The following is an 18,422-nucleotide window of genomic DNA, read 5'->3' as shown; positions in this document are numbered from 1 at the left end:
CATTTTTCCACATTTTACGCACTGGGTGAGGAACTGCTGAAAAGGAAGGTTACCATGTTGGGGACAGTGAGAAAAAACAAGTTGGAGCTTCCCTCTGAGCTTCTTGCAGTGAAGAACAGGAAGGTAACATCTTCAATGTTTGCCTTCATTGGCAAAGCCACTGTCATCATCTATTGCCCCAAGAAAGGGAAAAATGTCCTGCTGATGAGCACCATGCACAAAGATGCTGTCCTGAGCACCAGAGATGACAGAAAACCACAAATGGTGTTGGACTACAACGAGACAAAGGGAGGTGTTGATAATCTGGACAAAGTCACAGCCACCTACAGCTGCCGACGCATGACTGCCCATTGGCCCCTTGTCATTTTCTTCAGCATCATTGATGTGAGCACCTACAATGCCTTTGTATTATTGAGTGAAATAAACAAGGACTGGAACAGCAGAAAACTGAGTTGAAGGAGGATTTTCCTGGAGCAACTGGGGTACATGCTGGTAAACCTCATATCGAGAGAAGACAGTACCTTCCAAGAACATCAACAGCTACTGCAACTGTTGTGAAGGACATCCAAATGGAGACACACACCCCAGTGGTTCAAACTGCATGCAGGAAACGTGGCAGGTGCCAGGTCTGTCCCAACAGAAATTACTCCAAAACCAGCAACACCTATGTGAAATGCAAGAAATACGTCTGCAAGGAGCACACTCTCACACTCTGCACATCATGTGCACAGTAGTGCAGACAAAAGGCTGGACTGTACCTTCTGGTGGGCTGTAGGAAAAATAATATGCTGTTCATATTCTGTCTGTGCTGTTCTTATGCTTTCAGACTCATTTTGGTGACTATGTAACTTTGTTTTTTACTATCTCACACATACATATTCACATACATGTTTTATTTAAAGGGCTATGTAGTTAGTCAACAAAGAAACAAAGTATCTGACACACAAACTTGGGTAGAAATCATATTCTGCAGGTTTAAATTGCTGGGGTCAAATTGACCCCCAAGGATAAAAGATGTTAGTAAATTTGAGGATAACAGGAGGGTTAATCGGTTAGGCAAAAATGCTGACAACATTTTAATGTCTAGCTGGATCAGGGAAATTGGACAGTAACTCTTACACTCACTTGGATCTTTATCCTTTTTAAGAATCAGACTGATCCGGTATTACGTTATGGTTGGCGGAAGCTTTCCATTCTTTAATGATTCCGTATAAACTTCTAGCAAATGTGGAGGCAATTCTGTAGCATAAGATCTAAAAACCTCAGCGGCAAAGCCATCTGGCCCCAGAGCCAAATTACCTCACCAAGCTCCTCCAAGTTTATCTCAGAATCAAGATAATTTTTTTGCTCAGCCGTCAGTTTAGGAAGTTCTAATGGTTCCACAAAGTTTCTAATATCCTCATCAGTAGACAAAGACGTGAAACTACAGAGATCAAGATAGAATTCTTTAAAAGTATTATTAATATCGATGGCCGAGGTAAATATTTCACCACCAGAAGATTTCCCTGAGGGAATGGTAGAAAAAAGACTCTCTGTTTTATATATCTAGCCATACGTTTTCCTGCCTTGTCCCCTGACTCAAAGTATGACGGTCTTGCCCTGATTAGCCAAAACTCCACCTTCCGCGATGAAAATATCTGTATTTCAATCGGGGCAATTCTCTGAGGCCATCAGATGACATTCGGCACTTCAGCCCAGCCTCGGCACTTTTAATATTCCCTTCCAAATCTACGAGTTCTATTGCTTTGGATTTTTTGGTGAACAAGGCATACTGTATGATCCGGCCCCTAAGATCTGCCTTAAGTTCCTGCCAAGCCATGCCCACAGAGGATACTGAGGACCAGTTGGTCTCCATATAAACATTGATTTCAGCCTTTAACATTTGTTGAAATTCAGGATTTTGCAAAAGGGATACATTAAAGCGACAACAATATGATTTCCTTTTCTCCATATGTGGCAACACCTCTAAACACACCAGAGCGTGATCTGAGATAAAATGTTTAATTGAGCACTCAACAACAGATGAAATGAGGGACTTATATATATAAAATCTATTGTAGAATAAATCTCATGGACTGATGAAAACATGTATAGTCCCTACCAGATGGGTTCAAAAGTCTCCAAATATCTGTAAGACCAAGATTTTTACACATCCTGTGAAGCGTCAATGTTGCTTTAGGGGGCTTGCACACTTTTGCTTCACTGTGATCATGGACTGAGTCCATCAAAGTCTCCCAATATTTTATCATGAGGGGTGCCAGCGGCTTGCAACATCCCTTCAAGATCTATAAAAAAGCCCCGATCATCAAAGTTAGGTGTGTAAATATTAGCTATAATAAGACTTCGCCCCTGAATTTCTGCTAAAACAATAATGACTCTTCCTAATTTATCTTTAATCTGTTTGAGACATTTGAACTGTAGATGCTTACTTATCAGTGTAATGACTCCCCTGCTCTTACTTGAGCCAGCACTAAAGAAAACATGTCCACCCCTTATCTTCCCAAATTTTTCAGCTTCCAGCGAGGAAAGATGCGTTTCTTGAAGAAACACTATATCATATTTCTTACATTTAAGAAAAGAAATAACCTTTTATGGGGTGGCACATTCCATGTGGAGAGTGACAATACTCTTATTAACATTTGACATTTTGACATATGAGAAAAAATAGATTGTGTGTCAAAAACAGAATTATAAAGACCACATTCCAACATTATTGCAACAATCAAACCTCAAACTTTCCCCAGAACCAAACAAACAGAAAAAAGAAAAACATGCGCATTAACCCTGCGCACAACAGCACCAACTGGCGGCCATCCCTCTAAACTCAAAAAGTCCATGTACACCTACGAGAGTCCCCGTGACAACTTTGCCATCGGATAGCTCAAGTCCGGTGTTTCTATACAAATATTGTGAGACAGAATTACACAACAAAAGATAATCAATAAAACAAACTCCAGCCGCTTGGCTGAACCAGCACAAAAAAAAAAAAAAGGTGCTTAGTTTCCTCGAACAGTCAAACGAATGTTCATTGAAACAGGAAGTGTTATCAGTTAGCGTGGAAGCCGAGTTGTGTTCACACAAGGTACTGCATTGATAGAATGAGCACTTTTGCCAGTTTAGTGACATCAAATCTTTTGAAGAGTTTTGTTTGAGGCATGTAGCAGAAAGTGAAGCAGATATCCATGAGCAGAGCTGCATTTTCTGCTTTGTTTACTTCGTTATGTCTGTGAAATTCTCTATAATTAGGTTTCTGTGCTATACTTAGACTCTCTACATATTTTATGCTCTTCTCCCATGCAATCGCTTGCGGAGACTCACGCGCCATTATATAAATAATCCCCCCCCCCCCCCATCAGTCTTTTAAACAGTGAATCTGAGGTAAATCCAACACAATCTCACGGCGAAATCATCAGGATTCGTACGACTTTTCTAAATTTGACTAATTCGTAAGATATCGTGTGACTGCACTTGTTTGAATTCCTACTACTTTCACTACAGTCAATGACATCACTGGACCTCGTTTCCATCTAATACGCGACAATTACTTTCTTCGGTCACACACAACAGCTTCCTATAATGTTTACACCCTACTGATTGGTTACGTTTAGATAAGGGGTTTGGGTAAGGGCATAATATTAATAAGTATGTTCTTAACGCCTTGTGCACGGAACTCGCGCTCACTCCGCATTACACATCCGGGAATTTGCACATGATGAAGTCGTAAGAGTTTATGAACAACATCGTTCAAGGCCATTTGAAATAGCCAGCTCGTAAATTATGTACGAATTTTCATGAGATCGGGTTGGTTGAATCACAACATTACAAAATGTGATTTGAAGCAAAAAAATATTTGAAAATCTGATAAAAAGACAAAGGTACAACACTGTGTACTGCAGTCTTTCATGAGGGCATGAACTACAATCCCATGAAGCACTGTAAATTATGTCATTGAATACAAACTATGTAAATATATAAAATTATTAATTTTAGGTTGTTGATTATAAGTATTGAAACAATATATTTGACATTTATTGCAAAATATTCTGATATGAACAAATAGATAAGTAGTTTAGTGGGTAGAGACACTAACTCGATTACATCATTCACAGTGCATCATGGGAGTGCACAGTCACTCCAAGGCAGGTTTCGCAGGCTTGGTTGGTTGCAGTTCTCTGATTGGTGAAGCTTTCTCTGCTGGACCATGGGTAATGTAGTTGTTTACAATGAATTATGCTATCAAACACAATTTTTAAACAATGAAGTTGAAATAATGTAGACGGATGGCTTCAACGGAAGCACAAACCATCGATGATATACCATCCGAACAACCTCTGAGCTCAAGGTCTGTCTTTAAAGGTTTGTAAGTTATTATTGAACATCAATTTGTCTATGGAAAAAAATGAATGGGATTTTTACTTCCGGAATCAGACTTTTATTTACTCTATTATGGTATGATACATCTCAGATAACCCCGCCCCTAAACACCCTGTAATAAAAAAATTGACTGTGATTAGTCGCTTTCCATGTCAGTTAGATGTTTGTTTTTTTTCCTATCTAAATGGACAGTTCTTGGCCAATTCAACAGCTATAGACCCCGCTACGAGAAAAAATCTAATTCCACACTCGTCAAATTGGAGGGTCGTGTCCATGACAAGAACAAAACCATAAAAATATGATCTCGAGACCAAGTCCAAGACTGAGTCCGGTCTTGTGTAATTACAACATTGCTATATGGTAGATTAATGCATGGTATCAAACAAATTATTAATTTGCATCAAACAAACCACAAAGTGTAAGTTATTAGCTTTACATTAGACAACACAGAAATGTAGGAGGTGACACTGTTTCACCAGTCAAATACAGCTGTGCACTATCAACATTCTTCAAAATAAAAGCTCCAGGTGAAGGTGAAGTAAATACAACAGAAATATATCAATATTGTATATAAAAAAAAAAAAATCCTCAAAATAATAATAATTCAGTGTCATTTTAAAATAATAAGCTTTACTGAACAACAGGGCTGTAGTTTATGAGGTGAAGGTGTTCACGATTCTAATATTTTATTTCTAATATTTTGAATGTACTTTGCTACGATGGCTATTAGAAATAAAATTAAAATTATGATATTAAAATCACTTCTTAATGCTCATTGGCTTAAACAACAGTGATGTTTTGTTCTCTTATAATATATATATATATATATATATATATATATATATATATATATATATATATATATATATATATTATATATATTTTAAACCCTGATAATGTTTTTATGTTTATAGATTATGTGTGAATATTCTCAACACTCTGACAGTGCGATCTCTGTATGGGATATGTGATTGTATCAGATATCTCAAATATGTCTTTATTAACCCTTAACGTATACCTCAGGACTTTAGAGGCCTGGGACCTCATTTCACCCCCTGAACCTCATCCATTTTTTTGGAGTTGTGCCCAAACCTCTTTAGTATTCCTCAATCTATCTCTTATAAATAGTGTAAGACAAAAAAGAAAAAAGAAAAAAAGCCAAAATTGCATAAAAATAAAACTTTTTTTTTTTTTTTATAATGGTTAAGTACCAAAAATGTATGGGCTCATTAGAGACCTTAGGTATGTAAAAGTGTTGTTTTTTATTTTATTTTTTTTATGATTATTTAATATCTGTATATGTACACTCTAACAGGATCTCTATTTATTTGCTTATTACAAGTGAAATTAGTATTATATTAATTCAAATAAATGCTATATCATGTTATACTATTTTCTATATACTATTTTCTGTGCAACAATGGTGAATTATCTGTATCCCAGATGTGTTTACACATACATAATATACATGCTATTTCTAACTCAGGCGCTGTTGTTTCAGTGATTGACTTATTTACATTTGAGATTGCCATTTGATGAAGAAACAACACTGAAGTAAGCTATAGCAAGTACAACAGATGAACAGTATGATATGACTATTGATTGATTGGGTGTACTATTGAAATTATGTAAACTGTGTAGACTAAATGAATGAGAAAATACTTGTGTAGATTATGTGTTGTGTAGCTCAACATCTGTTTGACAGATAGTTGCATCTCATGAAATTATAGTGTGAAAGTAATTAATCCTGTTATAGATTTGTTCTTATTTGTTGCATTTTCTCTTTGATATATGAAAAATAAAACATCAAAATATATTAAAATATATTTAATTTGTTATTTTTTTTTCTTTTTTTTTTTTTTCTTTTTTCTAATTCTATTGAAAATGTTACATTTTACACTATCTGGGCATTTGGTAGATCAATTTTTGATAGATATATATGCCGGGTGTTTGGTAAAATTTCCATGCATTTAAGGGTTAAACTAACAATGGATGAAAAAGACCCAGGGTCAAGTCAAGTCATTTTTATTTGTATAGCGCTTTTCACAACACACATCAATTCAAAGCAGCTTTACAGGAAATCATGTATTAACAAAAACAAAACAAAAAAATAAACTGTAATATCTGTAATGTCTTACAGTGATCATTGTGTAGTTTGATTAAATATGATTGTAAAATATGTATAGAAACAAATAAATTTAATAATAATTGTAATTAGAACCCCTGTGAGCAAGCTGAAGGCGACTGTGGCAAGGAACTCAATACTCCGTAAAATGTTGGTTAATGGAGAAAAATAACCTTGGGAGAAACCAGGCTCACTGTGGGGGCCATTTCCCCTCTGGATAAACAACATGAATATAATGCTTGGTTTTAAATTTGTAAATTAAGTAAGCGTTAAGGTCCAGTGTTTTAAAAATAAAAATAAAAGTTTTTTTTTTATGAACTTTAAGATTAATGATGTCTTTGAAGTCCATCCTGGATTAACTGCAGATGTTTACATAGATGCATTGTCCTTTGTTAGTTGGCTGATGAAGGCTTTTTTTGGCAATTAAATGATAGACTATGTATTCCATTTCAAGAGTGTAGTCCATCAATAGACAAAGGTGATGCAGGCAGAGATAAATGATGAGGTGCATCGCAGTTCAACCTGCAGGTTATTTCGGTGAGGTTCGGTGGGATCCATCCTAAGTCCAAGGTCCAAGGTCTAAATATAAATATAATTCACTTATTTTTTTATTATTTATTTTAATGCGCAATTTTATTTAAAAATTATGTTTTTTATGAAACCACACTATTATGACTTGAAGACATTACTATATCACAGCTTTTTCTGTTAAAGCATAATTTTCAGTAAAACTTCTTTGAAATGTGTGTTGTGAAAAGCTCTATACAAATAAAAATGACTTGACTTGACCCGGCTTTTGGGGGGAATTAAATAACAGGTAGGCTACATTGGGTGACTTGTTCATCATATTCATTTTCATTTTAAGGGCAGCAGAATTTAAATTACATCCACTTTATCAGCAACAAAGCATATGAATGTGAATTACACAATATCTGCCTTGGATCTTGTGAGTGGCTGATCCACTACAAAAATTGAGAACTGTCCAATTTGACAGCACTTATTTCACTCTTCCCCTGACTGCAGCCACCTACTTTCATCTACATTCAAGGCGTGGCATCTGGCATCTCAAACGAGCCTAAGGACAAACCTTTACATTTTGGGTGTACTGGCCCTTTAACTAAACATATCTGGTGAATCATTAAGCTTGTCAAAAGTGGGTGGCCTTGAAAAAGGCACAGCAGAGCCACATCAGGTTTTCTGAGAAACTCAGGGTTTCACAGCAATGGGGCTGGTGGATTTAAGTTGTATTGGCTTTCTGCTGCTTATTGCAGTTGGCTTGTCTGTGGAGCAGTGGTCAGGATTTCAACAAGGCCAGGATCCACTAAAATTCCAGCAGCAACAACCACCAGTTTTAGCCCCCCAGCAAGCTGTTCAATATCAACAAGCATCAGCTAATTGTAGGCCTTCAAGACCTGCATTGAGTCCTGCTGGGTTAGATCCTAGGAAGGTTCTTCAAGAGCCTGGGAATACTCAGTCCAAGCAGCTAATGCAAGGTCCTGTGGTGCCTTTGACTTGGCACTATCCTGTGATACCAGAAGAACCCCAAAAGCCAGATGTGCCATTTGAGCTGCGGATACCTGCCCCTGCCCAGAGTATTGCAGCACAATGTGGGGAGAGATTTGTGCATGTGGAGGTTAAGATGGACTTCTTTGGGACTGGCCAGCTGGTAAATCCTTCATTCCTCAGTTTAGGAGGCTGCGGTGCTGTAGGTGAAGATCCAGATACTCAAGTGTTCATCTTTGAAAATGAGCTCCAGGCATGTGGCAGCTCTCTGATGGTAAATGGCTCCTTAAGGGTCAAATGTGGTCATTAACAGTGAAGCTACGGTACAGTCTGAAGTAACACTTTCTTGACTTATATTGCTATCAGATGACAGACAATGAGCTTGTGTACACCTTTACCCTCATCTACACCCCTAAGGCTTTAGTTGGAACTCCTGTCATAAGAGCTGCTGCTGCTGTTGGAATTGAGTGCCATTATTCAAGGTAAATCAAGTTTTCAGTGTTGAAGCAGCTTCAAACCAGATTACTTGGCTTAATAATTTATTTATTTCTTTACTCTTAGGTTGCAAAATGTAAGCAGCAATGTCTTGATGCCATCCTGGGTTCCTTTTGCTACTACAAAGGTTACAGAGGATGTTCTTGTCTTCTCCCTGAAGCTAATGACTGGTAATGAAGTTGTTTTTGAATCTTTTTAGATCTGGATCTGAAATGGTGTCACCAATGTGGCTTTTCATTGCAGGTGACTGGATGTTTGAGCGGCCATCCAATCAATATTTCTTGGGGCAGTTTATTAACATTGAAGCCTCTGTGAAGCAGTACAACCATGCTCCTTTGCGTGTCTTTGTGGCTGGCTGTGTGGCTACTGCGGTCCCTGACATAAACTCCATTCCAAGATATCCCTTTATTGAGAACCATGGGTTATTATGAACTCTCGTCATCCACCCATGTGTTGACTTGGCCTAACTTGAGTTCCTTTACTTCAGGTTCCTGGTTGATGCAAAGCTTACAGGCTCTCCTTCCAGTTTCATTCACCGGGTTCAGGGTGAGAAGCTGCAGTTTCTTCTGGAGGCTTTCAGATTCCAGCAAGCCAATAATGACTCTGTATGTAAATGGCCTTTAGTCTGTAGGTGAACATATGTTGCATTGATCATGTCTCCTACCCCTTTGTCTGATCCCATCCCCTTTTGTAGGTCTTCATCACATGTGCTCTAAAAGCAGTCATGGCTTCCAGCCCCATAAGTCCAGAGAGCAAGGCTTGCTCCTTCGCCAATGGGTATGTCCTGCCAAATTTCTTGCCCATTCTGAATGCAAGTGGTTGTCAACTTTCTCTCTCTCTCCCACCCCTCTACAGATGGACTTCTGCTGATGACCATGACCAGGTGTGTGTGTGCTGTGACTCAACATGTGGCTACAGCAGGAAATGGAGAGCGCTATCCGATTTAGGTCATTTTTATTTTCTTTATGCAGTTCTTCAGGGTCACCACCCCTTGCACCTTTAGTAACTTTGCACTTTTTTTTTTTTTTTTTTTTTTTGCAGGCCTGGTTTCAGAAGGGAAAGCAACCGTTGGCCCTATTGTAATCTCTGACTGACATGTGGCTTAAAGTTGCTAATAAATCCTAAAGTCAATTGTGTGTGTGTGTGTGTGTGTGTGTGTGTGTGTGTGTGTGTGTGTTTTTTCTCACCCTCCTTATTGGTTTAAATTGTCCACTGGAGTGATTGCAGCAGTCTCTTTGCAGTGTACTTAAAATGCAGGTTCATAACTTGTATCATGTCTGAGAGCTGTTCAGGGAAGCCAGAAGCATCAAGGGCTGTTGGGTGCTCTGCTGTAACTGTTTATTTTCAACAGTGAAGTCAAGAGCCTATAAGAATCACTAACACCGATTTAAATAGTTTTCAGTGTATATACATGACTCAAGGTGTGGCCAAACCTGTAGATTACAGTTTGGCTCAAACCATGCTTCTATTAGAACAGAAGCACTAGATGTTTATGCGTTGTGGTAATTGCAACATGTTTGCATGTATGCTGGAGTCTAGCCAAAATTACTTTAACTGGCCCATTTTTGGAACTCTGCTAGATTCACCATTTACTGTGTGTCCTAAATTATATTTGCACTGTGTGGTGGTGCTCGGCCACTAAAACATCCTTAACTTGAGTGGACCATTCAAGTTTGACTTGTTTTCAGAGCCGCGGTTTGTATTGACCCCTTTTGAGGAAAGGGGTTTAAAGAGACCGTTTGCCAAAATTTTCATTTAACCAAGTTTAAAGTGTTCCCTGTAGAAAACTAGTTACTTGGCAGAATATTAAGTTTCTGTCATAAAAGACAGAAAAGGAACAAACTCAAGTTCCATTTTAAGTGGTCCGTATGACTTGTCTTAAGCGACAACCCCTTGTCAAATTCTAGCAGATCATACTAAAATTCATAATTCCTTGATAGTCCTGACTTCTGCTTCTACAAATCTTGTTTCCATGATCCAGGCAAGAACTTTAACATGCAACTGAAGGAACCGGACACTTGCCACCATAAAACCACTTTATTTGATCCTAAGTGTACTGTCATGTTCGGTTTGGATTTGCAAAAGGTTTTTTTTTTTTTTTTTAGGCTGCATTTACATTTATACTACGTTTACACTGCAGGGCACAGATCCGATCTTTTGACCAGAATTATTTCACTGTATATTTCACATTTTCACAGTAGGCATGACCCGTATCTGTTTACATTAATCTCCCTTCCAAACTCATGATTCCGGTGCTGATCGCTTTCACTTATGAGTGCCACTGTTCACCCTTGGGTTTTGCATGGCCTTGTGCTATTTCATATTTTCAAAAGCGAAATTGCATGCGATTGCAAATAATTTGGCAAAAAGAAAAGCGAGTTCTTACTGCTGCCATGGTAAGCATGACTTTATTTCAACATCGGTCATATGAAAAGTGTGGCTAAAGCCCTATTTGGACAGGATTTGTATTCCTGACATACTGTATGTCCATGAAGCATTACCGTGGACATCTGTAATATTTACGATTGATTCACACAGGGTAAGCGATGACCGTAAAAACAGAGTTGGGTGTGTCAACAGCATTTACACTGCTGTCACATGGAACAGAACTATTAGAAAATTTATACTGATTAATTTTGCAGGAAATATTAAACTAGCATATACTGTATCTGTGATTTTATAAGAAACTGTTACAATGTACAGTATGTCTAAATACAACAGAACTGGTGTCATTTAACAAGCCTGTAATCTTATACACAAATTAAAATATGGACAGTCTCTTCACATTATGTAATTTTATGTTCCTAAATGCGGTGCTCAACACAATTTCCCACACTCAAATCATAATCAAAAACTGCTCTTTTACATGAGTAAATATATTTAAAGGGCTCAAGTACTGGAGAGTACAGATTTACAGGCTTTTTATTGTTAGTTCGCACTGGATTAATATTACCAGTGGTTATTTTTACAGGCTGTTTTATAGCAGGTAAACACGCAGTAATTTTTACCGGCGTGGGATCGCGCAGTCTGGAAAAGGTCTGGGAAAATTACTGCCATGGCCGATTCACACGGGATTAAAATAAGTGAGAAGCTCTGGTATTTATTACATAACCCTACATCCCCATATAAATCTAATCCCGTCTGTATATGGCTAAAAATCAGGAGTGGTGGGACCAAGTCCACACGTTTGGTGACAGGGAGTGGGTACAAAAGTTCCGCCTCAACAAAATAGTTTTGTGTGGGTGTCTGCAGGCACATCTACCTCAGAAGGACATGCCATTAGAAAAGCCAATTGGATATACGTATTTAGATGTAGGTCAGATGTCCAGATGTTGGATATGTATCTGATTTAAATTCATAATTGGAAGTGGCTCAGATCGGATGCCAAAAAATTCGATCTCCTGCAGATTTTTCTGTTTACACATGTGCAACGATATCTGATCTGTGTCAGATGGGAGTAAAAAATCTGATTTTTTGTAACCCTGTAAACAGCCTTAGAGCTATGGAGAATGCAGCATTTTCAATGAATAATGACTTGTATTTCAATCTGTTCCTCGCACAAACTATTGCATAATTTTAGAAGATTTGGAATGTACTGTAGTGCATGAGTTCTACAAACTATTATTATGGTACTTAGTTGTCCATTTTGGAGCATAACAGACCCAGTTTCAATTCAGTTTCATAATATGGAAGCGAGCATGGTGGATAGGAATCATAAGGAATTTAACAATTCTGGTACCGATTCTGATTCCTCTTAAAGTTTCCGGTTTTAGTAATGATTATTTTAGTACTTTTGAGGAGTAATTAAAAAAGCAGTCATGGGTTCAAGCCCGATAAGTCCAGAGAGCAAGGCTTGCTCCTTTGCCTGTGGGTATGTCCTGCCAGTTTACTTGCCCATTCTGAATGCAAGTGGTTGGCAACTTTTCTCCCCTTTCTACAGATGGACTTCTGCTGATGACAATGACCAGGTGTGCCTGTGCTGTGACAAAGTATGTGGCTACAGCAGGAAAGCGAGAGCACTATCTGATTCGGGTAATTATTATTATTATTTATCTGTATGCAGCCCTCCAGGGTCACCACTGTTTATTTTATCTTTTTCAGGTCTGGTTTCACAAGGGAAAGTAACCATTGGCCCCATTGTGATCTCTGACTGACATGTTGGGGATTGCAAGAAGTTGCTATTGATTTTCCCTATAATTTCTCACCCTCTTAGTGGTAGAAATTGTCCCCTGAAATTATTTGACCAGTTTCTTTGCAGTGTACTTGAAATGCAGTTTTGAAAAGGGCTCACAACTTGTATCATGTCTGAGCACTGTCTAGGGAGGCCAAAAGCCTCAGAGGGCTGTTGGGTGCAAAAACAAAAGCTGGTCGTTTTGGAAGTAATGCTTGCAGGCTCTTGTTCAGCTTCACTTAAATGCTGATTAAAATGTTTTTAACCAATGTCCACATATATACACCTGAATCTGGGCATGAAGACTCCTGGGGTGAATAGGTATGTTGCACTTCATGCAGAGATGTGTAAACTGATTGATGCCATACTGAAGTAGTGCGTGTTGTTTAGAAATTTTGTCTGACTTGAGAGCGACTTGAACAGCCGCCTAGCTCAGCTGCTGCGGTTTCTTCAATGAAGCTCCACGAGCTCTGAATGACTACACTGCTTATTCACGATTGGCCAGACTGACGTGACAATGGTGACACGTGCTTCATGGGCTGTGTTCTCAATTGCACTTCACATACATTACTACTGCTGTATCAATATATGGCAGAAATAATAGTATGCTATTACCAAGGTGTTTATTCTGACACCTTCTGTTCCACTAAACTTTCACAAATCATGTTTTTATAACAGTATCTCGTTTTCACAGTACATTTAATCAAACATTAAAAAAGTGATTAAATACTGAATCCTTTTATTAAAATAATGTTGGCTTTTATTGGACTTCTTGTAGACACTGCAGGCACTGTGTTAAGCAGCACATAACCCTTCCAAATGAACAATTTTATGTAAAATTCAAGCGTCTGAATTCCACTTCTACTTGAAAAATTGCGTGATCTTCTGTGACTGATGTAGGTTCAGCAGACTATGGGAAGGTTAAAGTATCTGGATTGAAGGTCTCTTTTCAACCCCTCCCTAGACAGCAACCGGAAAATCTTGCAGATCAGTAAATCAAGATGCAGTTAAAGTCGAACACACCTAAAACCTGTAAACTGTAGGTTGACTTGAACCATACTTGCAATTTTATGGGGTGTTTTGCCATTAAGAACAGAAGCACAACTGATGCCCTTTTATGCATTGTGGTAACCCGGCACATTTTAATAACTTATAAATGGATTCACAATTAACTGTGAGTCATGCGATATTTGTACTGTGTGAAAGACAAATAGCAAACAAGTTTTGGTTGTGTTTTGCCATTAAAATATCTTAAAACTGTAAGTCAACTATTTAAAGCTTGGCCTGTTTTCATCAGAGCGGTGGTTTATGTTGGCCCTATTGTGGCAAGGAAAGTGATTTAAAGAAACTGCTTGCCCAAATTGTCAAGTTTTTAAAAAAAAAAAAAAAAAAAAAGGAAAAGTGTTTGCTCTGGAAAACCAGTTACATAGCAGAATGTTTATGCTTCTCTCAGTAATAGAATGAAACTGAATAGGATAGGAATCTGTCAAGCTAAGACCATAAAAGCAGTTTGTACAACTCATGTACTATATTCAAGTCTCCTAAAACCATGAACCTTTGTCTAAAATCCAAGCAGAGAATGCTCAAATTTAAATAATTATTAATCGCATGTCCTGACTTCTGCCCATTCAAATCTATTGTGTTAATGATCCAGGCATGAACATCATTTACAGCTGGAGGTACAGGACACTCAGTGCCATAAAAAAGGAGAAAAACTGCACACAAGCTTTATTTGATCTTATGTGTATTGTTATCATATTAGGTTTGGATGTACATAAGTGTATGTTACATTTTAGACCTACGGGAAGTCAGCATTTTCAATGAAGAATGAATAATAATAAAAATTGTATCTGTTCCTTACACAAAGCTATTGCATTGTTTTAGAAGACCTGGAATATAGTGCATGAGTTGTATAAACTATTCTTATAGTTCTTAATTGTCCTTTTTGGAGCGTTACAGACCCAGTTTAAATTCTGTTCCATTTTATGGAAGCGAGCATGGTGGACATTCTGCCAAATAACTTATTTTGTTTTCCATAGAAATAGAAAAGTTTTATGGATTTCAAATGATATAAGAATGAATAAATTATAATAAAATGTTACCTTTTGGGTGTGCTGGCCCTTTAAATGAACATGTCTGATGAATCATTAAGCTTGTCAAAAGAGGGTGGAGCCACTTTAATTTTCTGCCCTTGAAAAAGGCACAGCAGAAGCACATCAAACATGCTGAGAATTTCAAAGTTTCATAGAAATGGGGCTGATGGATTTTGGTGGTGTTGGCTTTCTGCTGCTTATTGCAGTTGGTTTGTGTGCAGAGCAGTGGTCAGGGTTTAAACAAGATCCACTAAGATTTCAACAAGGCCATGATCCACTACGATTCCAGCAGCAACAGCCACCAGTTTTAGCAGCTAAAGTTGTTAAAGATCCACAAGCATCAGCTTATTTTAAGCCACCAAAACCTGCATTGCGTCCTGCTGGGGTAGATCCAAGGAAGGTTCTTCAAGAGCCTGGGAATATTCAATCGAAACAGCTAATGCAAGGTCCAGTGGTGCCGTTAACCTGGCGCTATCCTGTAATGCAAGAAGAATTCCAACAGCCGAATGTACCATTTCAGTTGCAGATACCTGCCCCTGCCCAGAGTGTTGCAGCACAATGTGGGGAGAGCTTCGTGCATGTGGAGGTTAAGAAGGACTTATTTGGGACTGGCCAGCTGGTTAATCCTTCATTTCTCAGATTAGGAGGCTGTGGAGCTGTAGGGGAAGATCCAGATGCTCAAGTGTTCGTCTTTGAGAATGAACTACAGGCATGTGGCAGCTCTCTAATGGTGAGTGGCTGCGTATAGGTCCACTACATTAATTGAGGGTAGAGTCTTTGCACTGACACATTCTTGACTATTACTTTCAGATGACAGACAATGAGCTTGTGTACACCTTTACCCTCCTCTACACCCCTGAGGCTATAACTGGAACTCCCATTATAAGGGCTGATGCAGCTGCTGTTGGAATTGAATGTCACTATTCAAGGTAGTGTTTTGTTTTGTTCAAGCACTTTTGCTTAAAGCTGTTACTCAATCCCTGTCTTGCACCTCCTTAGGTTTCAAAATGTGAGCAGCAATGTCTTGATGCCAAATTGGGTTCCTTTTGCTGCTACAAGAGTTTCAGAGGATTTTCTAGTTTTCACCCTGAAGCTGATGACTGGTAATGAGTGTCTTCAGATCTTTAGAACTGGATCTGAAATGGTGTCACCAATGTGACTTTTTATTGCAGATGGCTGGATGTTTGAGCGGCCGTCCAATCTGTATTTCCTGGGAGAGTTCATGAACTTTGAAGCCTCTGTGAAGCAGTACAACCATGTTCCTTTGCGTGTATTTGTGGATGGCTGTGTGGCTACTGCAGTTGCTGATGTGAACTCTGTTCCAAGCTATTCCTTTATTGAGAACCATGGGTGAGTAAGGATTTTCTCCAACTCCCATGTGCAGACATTGCCTAACTAGGTTCCTCTTTCTTCAGTTGCCTGATTGATGCAAAGCTTACAGGCTCTCCTTCTAGTTTCATTCACCGGGTTCAGGGTGAGAAGCTGCAGTTTCAGTTGGAGGCTTTCAGATTCCAGCAAGCTACTAGTGGCACGGTATGTAATGGTGCTGTAATTCTGCAAGTGAACAGAATGACATTCTTCCTCTAGTCTCAAAATATGGGCCACATGCACTTTGCAGCCTGCATCAGCTATTTATCAATAGCTGGTCACGTTAATATGAATTGAGTTGTCCATCTTAGCATGAGAACTAACGTCAACTGTTTAAGTTGCTGTACAGTTGCACAGGGAAATAAGCTGCAAAAGGATGAACCTACAGAAGTGAGTATTTCATTCGTGTACAGGAGAGTGCTGGTCAGTCTGCATGTTTATTGAAACAGTTTTTGCTTGTGTGGTCTGCCAGTCAAACATGCCTGCTCTCATTTGAGAGTCGCTTGCTACATTAGTTTATTAGTTGACTGTCTTTGACAAAATAAGATTCCAATGAATGCGGTGGAAAGTGGCTGTTTGTGACATTGAAAACCAAATGAGACCTGTTGCACTTATTGGCTATATAATGTGTGCATATTAATAAAAAAAAAATCCCTACTGAATTTACTAAAATTAGGAGCTGTGCCTTTTGGGGCTATAGGTATCCAGCTTCATGGCCCTGAGATTTTTGAATGTTGAAATAGCCCTGGTCGGGGTTTGGGAGTAAAGGAGTATATGTAACAGGATTACATATTTAAAATACAAAGTGTAAGTAACTGTTCCACTACAGTTACAATTCAACTCATTGGTAATTAGACTGGTTACATTAGTGTTTTGATTACTGAAGACTACTTTGCATTTTTTTTTTTTTTTGTCTTTTTTTTTTTCTTGGATGGGGAAAACAATTCATTTTATACAAATTATGTGATCCAAAGTGCATTTGAACAGCGGTGAAACTCTTATGATGCCTTGTATTCATACAAGCAGGCAGAGAAGTATGTTTGGAGCAGAAGAACTCGGGAGGGGGGGGCAACCTTGCGTAAAGCTGATATTTTACACTAAGCTAATGCTATTTATAGCCATTTTACGGGGGGGTCCTCCGTGAGACCTTTTGAGATTCAGGCAAAAATGGTGTTCTTGATGTTTGTATTGCTTTCCTGTGGGTTTTTTTTTTTTTTTTAATTATCCTTTTAAAACAAGATCAATTTGATACCTTGTTTTAGAAGCAACACTGCATAAGATTTAGGTTTTTCGGAGAATATATTTTTAATGTGTCTCAGTGTTGGCAGAGTTCTTCCTAGTCAAAACAAGTGAGAATCTACCAGTGCTGGAGTAATTAAGTATTTAGAATTGTTACTGACCTTGAGTAATCTAACTGTTTTTACAGCGTGGAATACATTTGAAAAGTAACCCTCCCAACCCTGGCCATGGACTAGTAACTTGCCTCACATTTGATTTTATGTCCTTGTAGATCTATATCACATGTGCTTTAAAAGCTGTCATGGCTTCAACCCCCACCAGTCCAGAAAGCAAGGCTTGCTCCTTCAACAATGGGTATGTCCTTAAAGTTAAACTGGCTACAAAACTAGGTTAAGAACGGTTACCCATTTTCATCCCTCTCAACAGATGGACTTCTGCGGATGACGATAACCAGGTGTGCATGTGCTGTGACTCCTTATGTGGCTACAGCAGGAAAGGGAGGGACCTATCTGGTTTAGGTAATTCATTTTAGACCTTTTGTGCCATATTATTGAAAGGCCTTAAATGTCCTCTAAGTGGGTTTTTTTTTTTCTCTCTCTCTCAGGCATAGTCTCCGAAGGGAAAGCAACCATTGGACCCATTGTGATCTCTAACTGATGTTGTGGGTTGTAAGGCTTGGCAATAAAAATCTGAATACGAGTGACTTGCATGTGCATTTAACCAGGTATATAGGCTTTAAATATTGTAGCAGGAGACTCCATTTGGTTATCTTAATATGGAAGCTGCTGAGAAATTGCCCATTATCTAAATTTCTCATTCCGATGTTATCCAGGACCCAGACTTATTGCTTGAACTTAACAATGGGATGACCCATGTGAACCAAAACATTTTGACTTGAGTGCCTGTATAGGTAATATAGAGGCAGGGGCGGGTTTAGGATTTTAGGCCTCAAGCAAATGACCAACCTGGGGCCCCATTTTGAAATTGCTTTATTAAAACAAAGTTTTTCCTCAGCTGTTGTCACTAAGTACATTTCTAAATGTTGAAGTCTTGT

At 38.5% G+C, this 18,422-nt stretch overlaps 2 protein-coding genes across 2 annotated transcripts; both read left to right on the top strand.

Moving 5' to 3' along the window:
• Positions 1-7,955: 7,955 nt before the first annotated feature.
• Positions 7,956-9,591, top strand: LOC127410463 (zona pellucida sperm-binding protein 3-like). Its single transcript, XM_051645735.1, has 8 exons — positions 7,956-8,276; positions 8,369-8,484; positions 8,564-8,667; positions 8,741-8,918; positions 8,985-9,102; positions 9,192-9,274; positions 9,353-9,444; positions 9,539-9,591. The coding sequence occupies exons 1-8, from the start codon at positions 7,986-7,988 to the stop codon at positions 9,589-9,591; spliced, it is 1,035 nt and encodes a 344-aa protein (XP_051501695.1). The 5' UTR covers positions 7,956-7,985.
• A 5,327-nt stretch (positions 9,592-14,918) lies between these two features.
• LOC127410462 (zona pellucida sperm-binding protein 3-like) lies at positions 14,919-18,025 on the top strand. The gene is made up of 8 exons (XM_051645734.1): positions 14,919-15,491; positions 15,572-15,690; positions 15,761-15,864; positions 15,934-16,111; positions 16,177-16,294; positions 17,640-17,722; positions 17,795-17,886; positions 17,973-18,025. Exons 1-8 carry the CDS (start codon positions 14,919-14,921, stop codon positions 18,023-18,025), a joined length of 1,320 nt encoding a protein of 439 aa, XP_051501694.1.
• The last annotated feature ends 397 nt before the right edge of the window (positions 18,026-18,422 follow it).

Source organism: Myxocyprinus asiaticus, chromosome 19, assembly GCF_019703515.2.
Source record: "Myxocyprinus asiaticus isolate MX2 ecotype Aquarium Trade chromosome 19, UBuf_Myxa_2, whole genome shotgun sequence".
NCBI lineage: Eukaryota > Metazoa > Chordata > Actinopteri > Cypriniformes > Catostomidae > Myxocyprinus > Myxocyprinus asiaticus.
The sequence above is the reverse complement of the archived record's forward strand: the minus strand, read 5'-3'. Positions and strand labels throughout refer to the sequence as shown.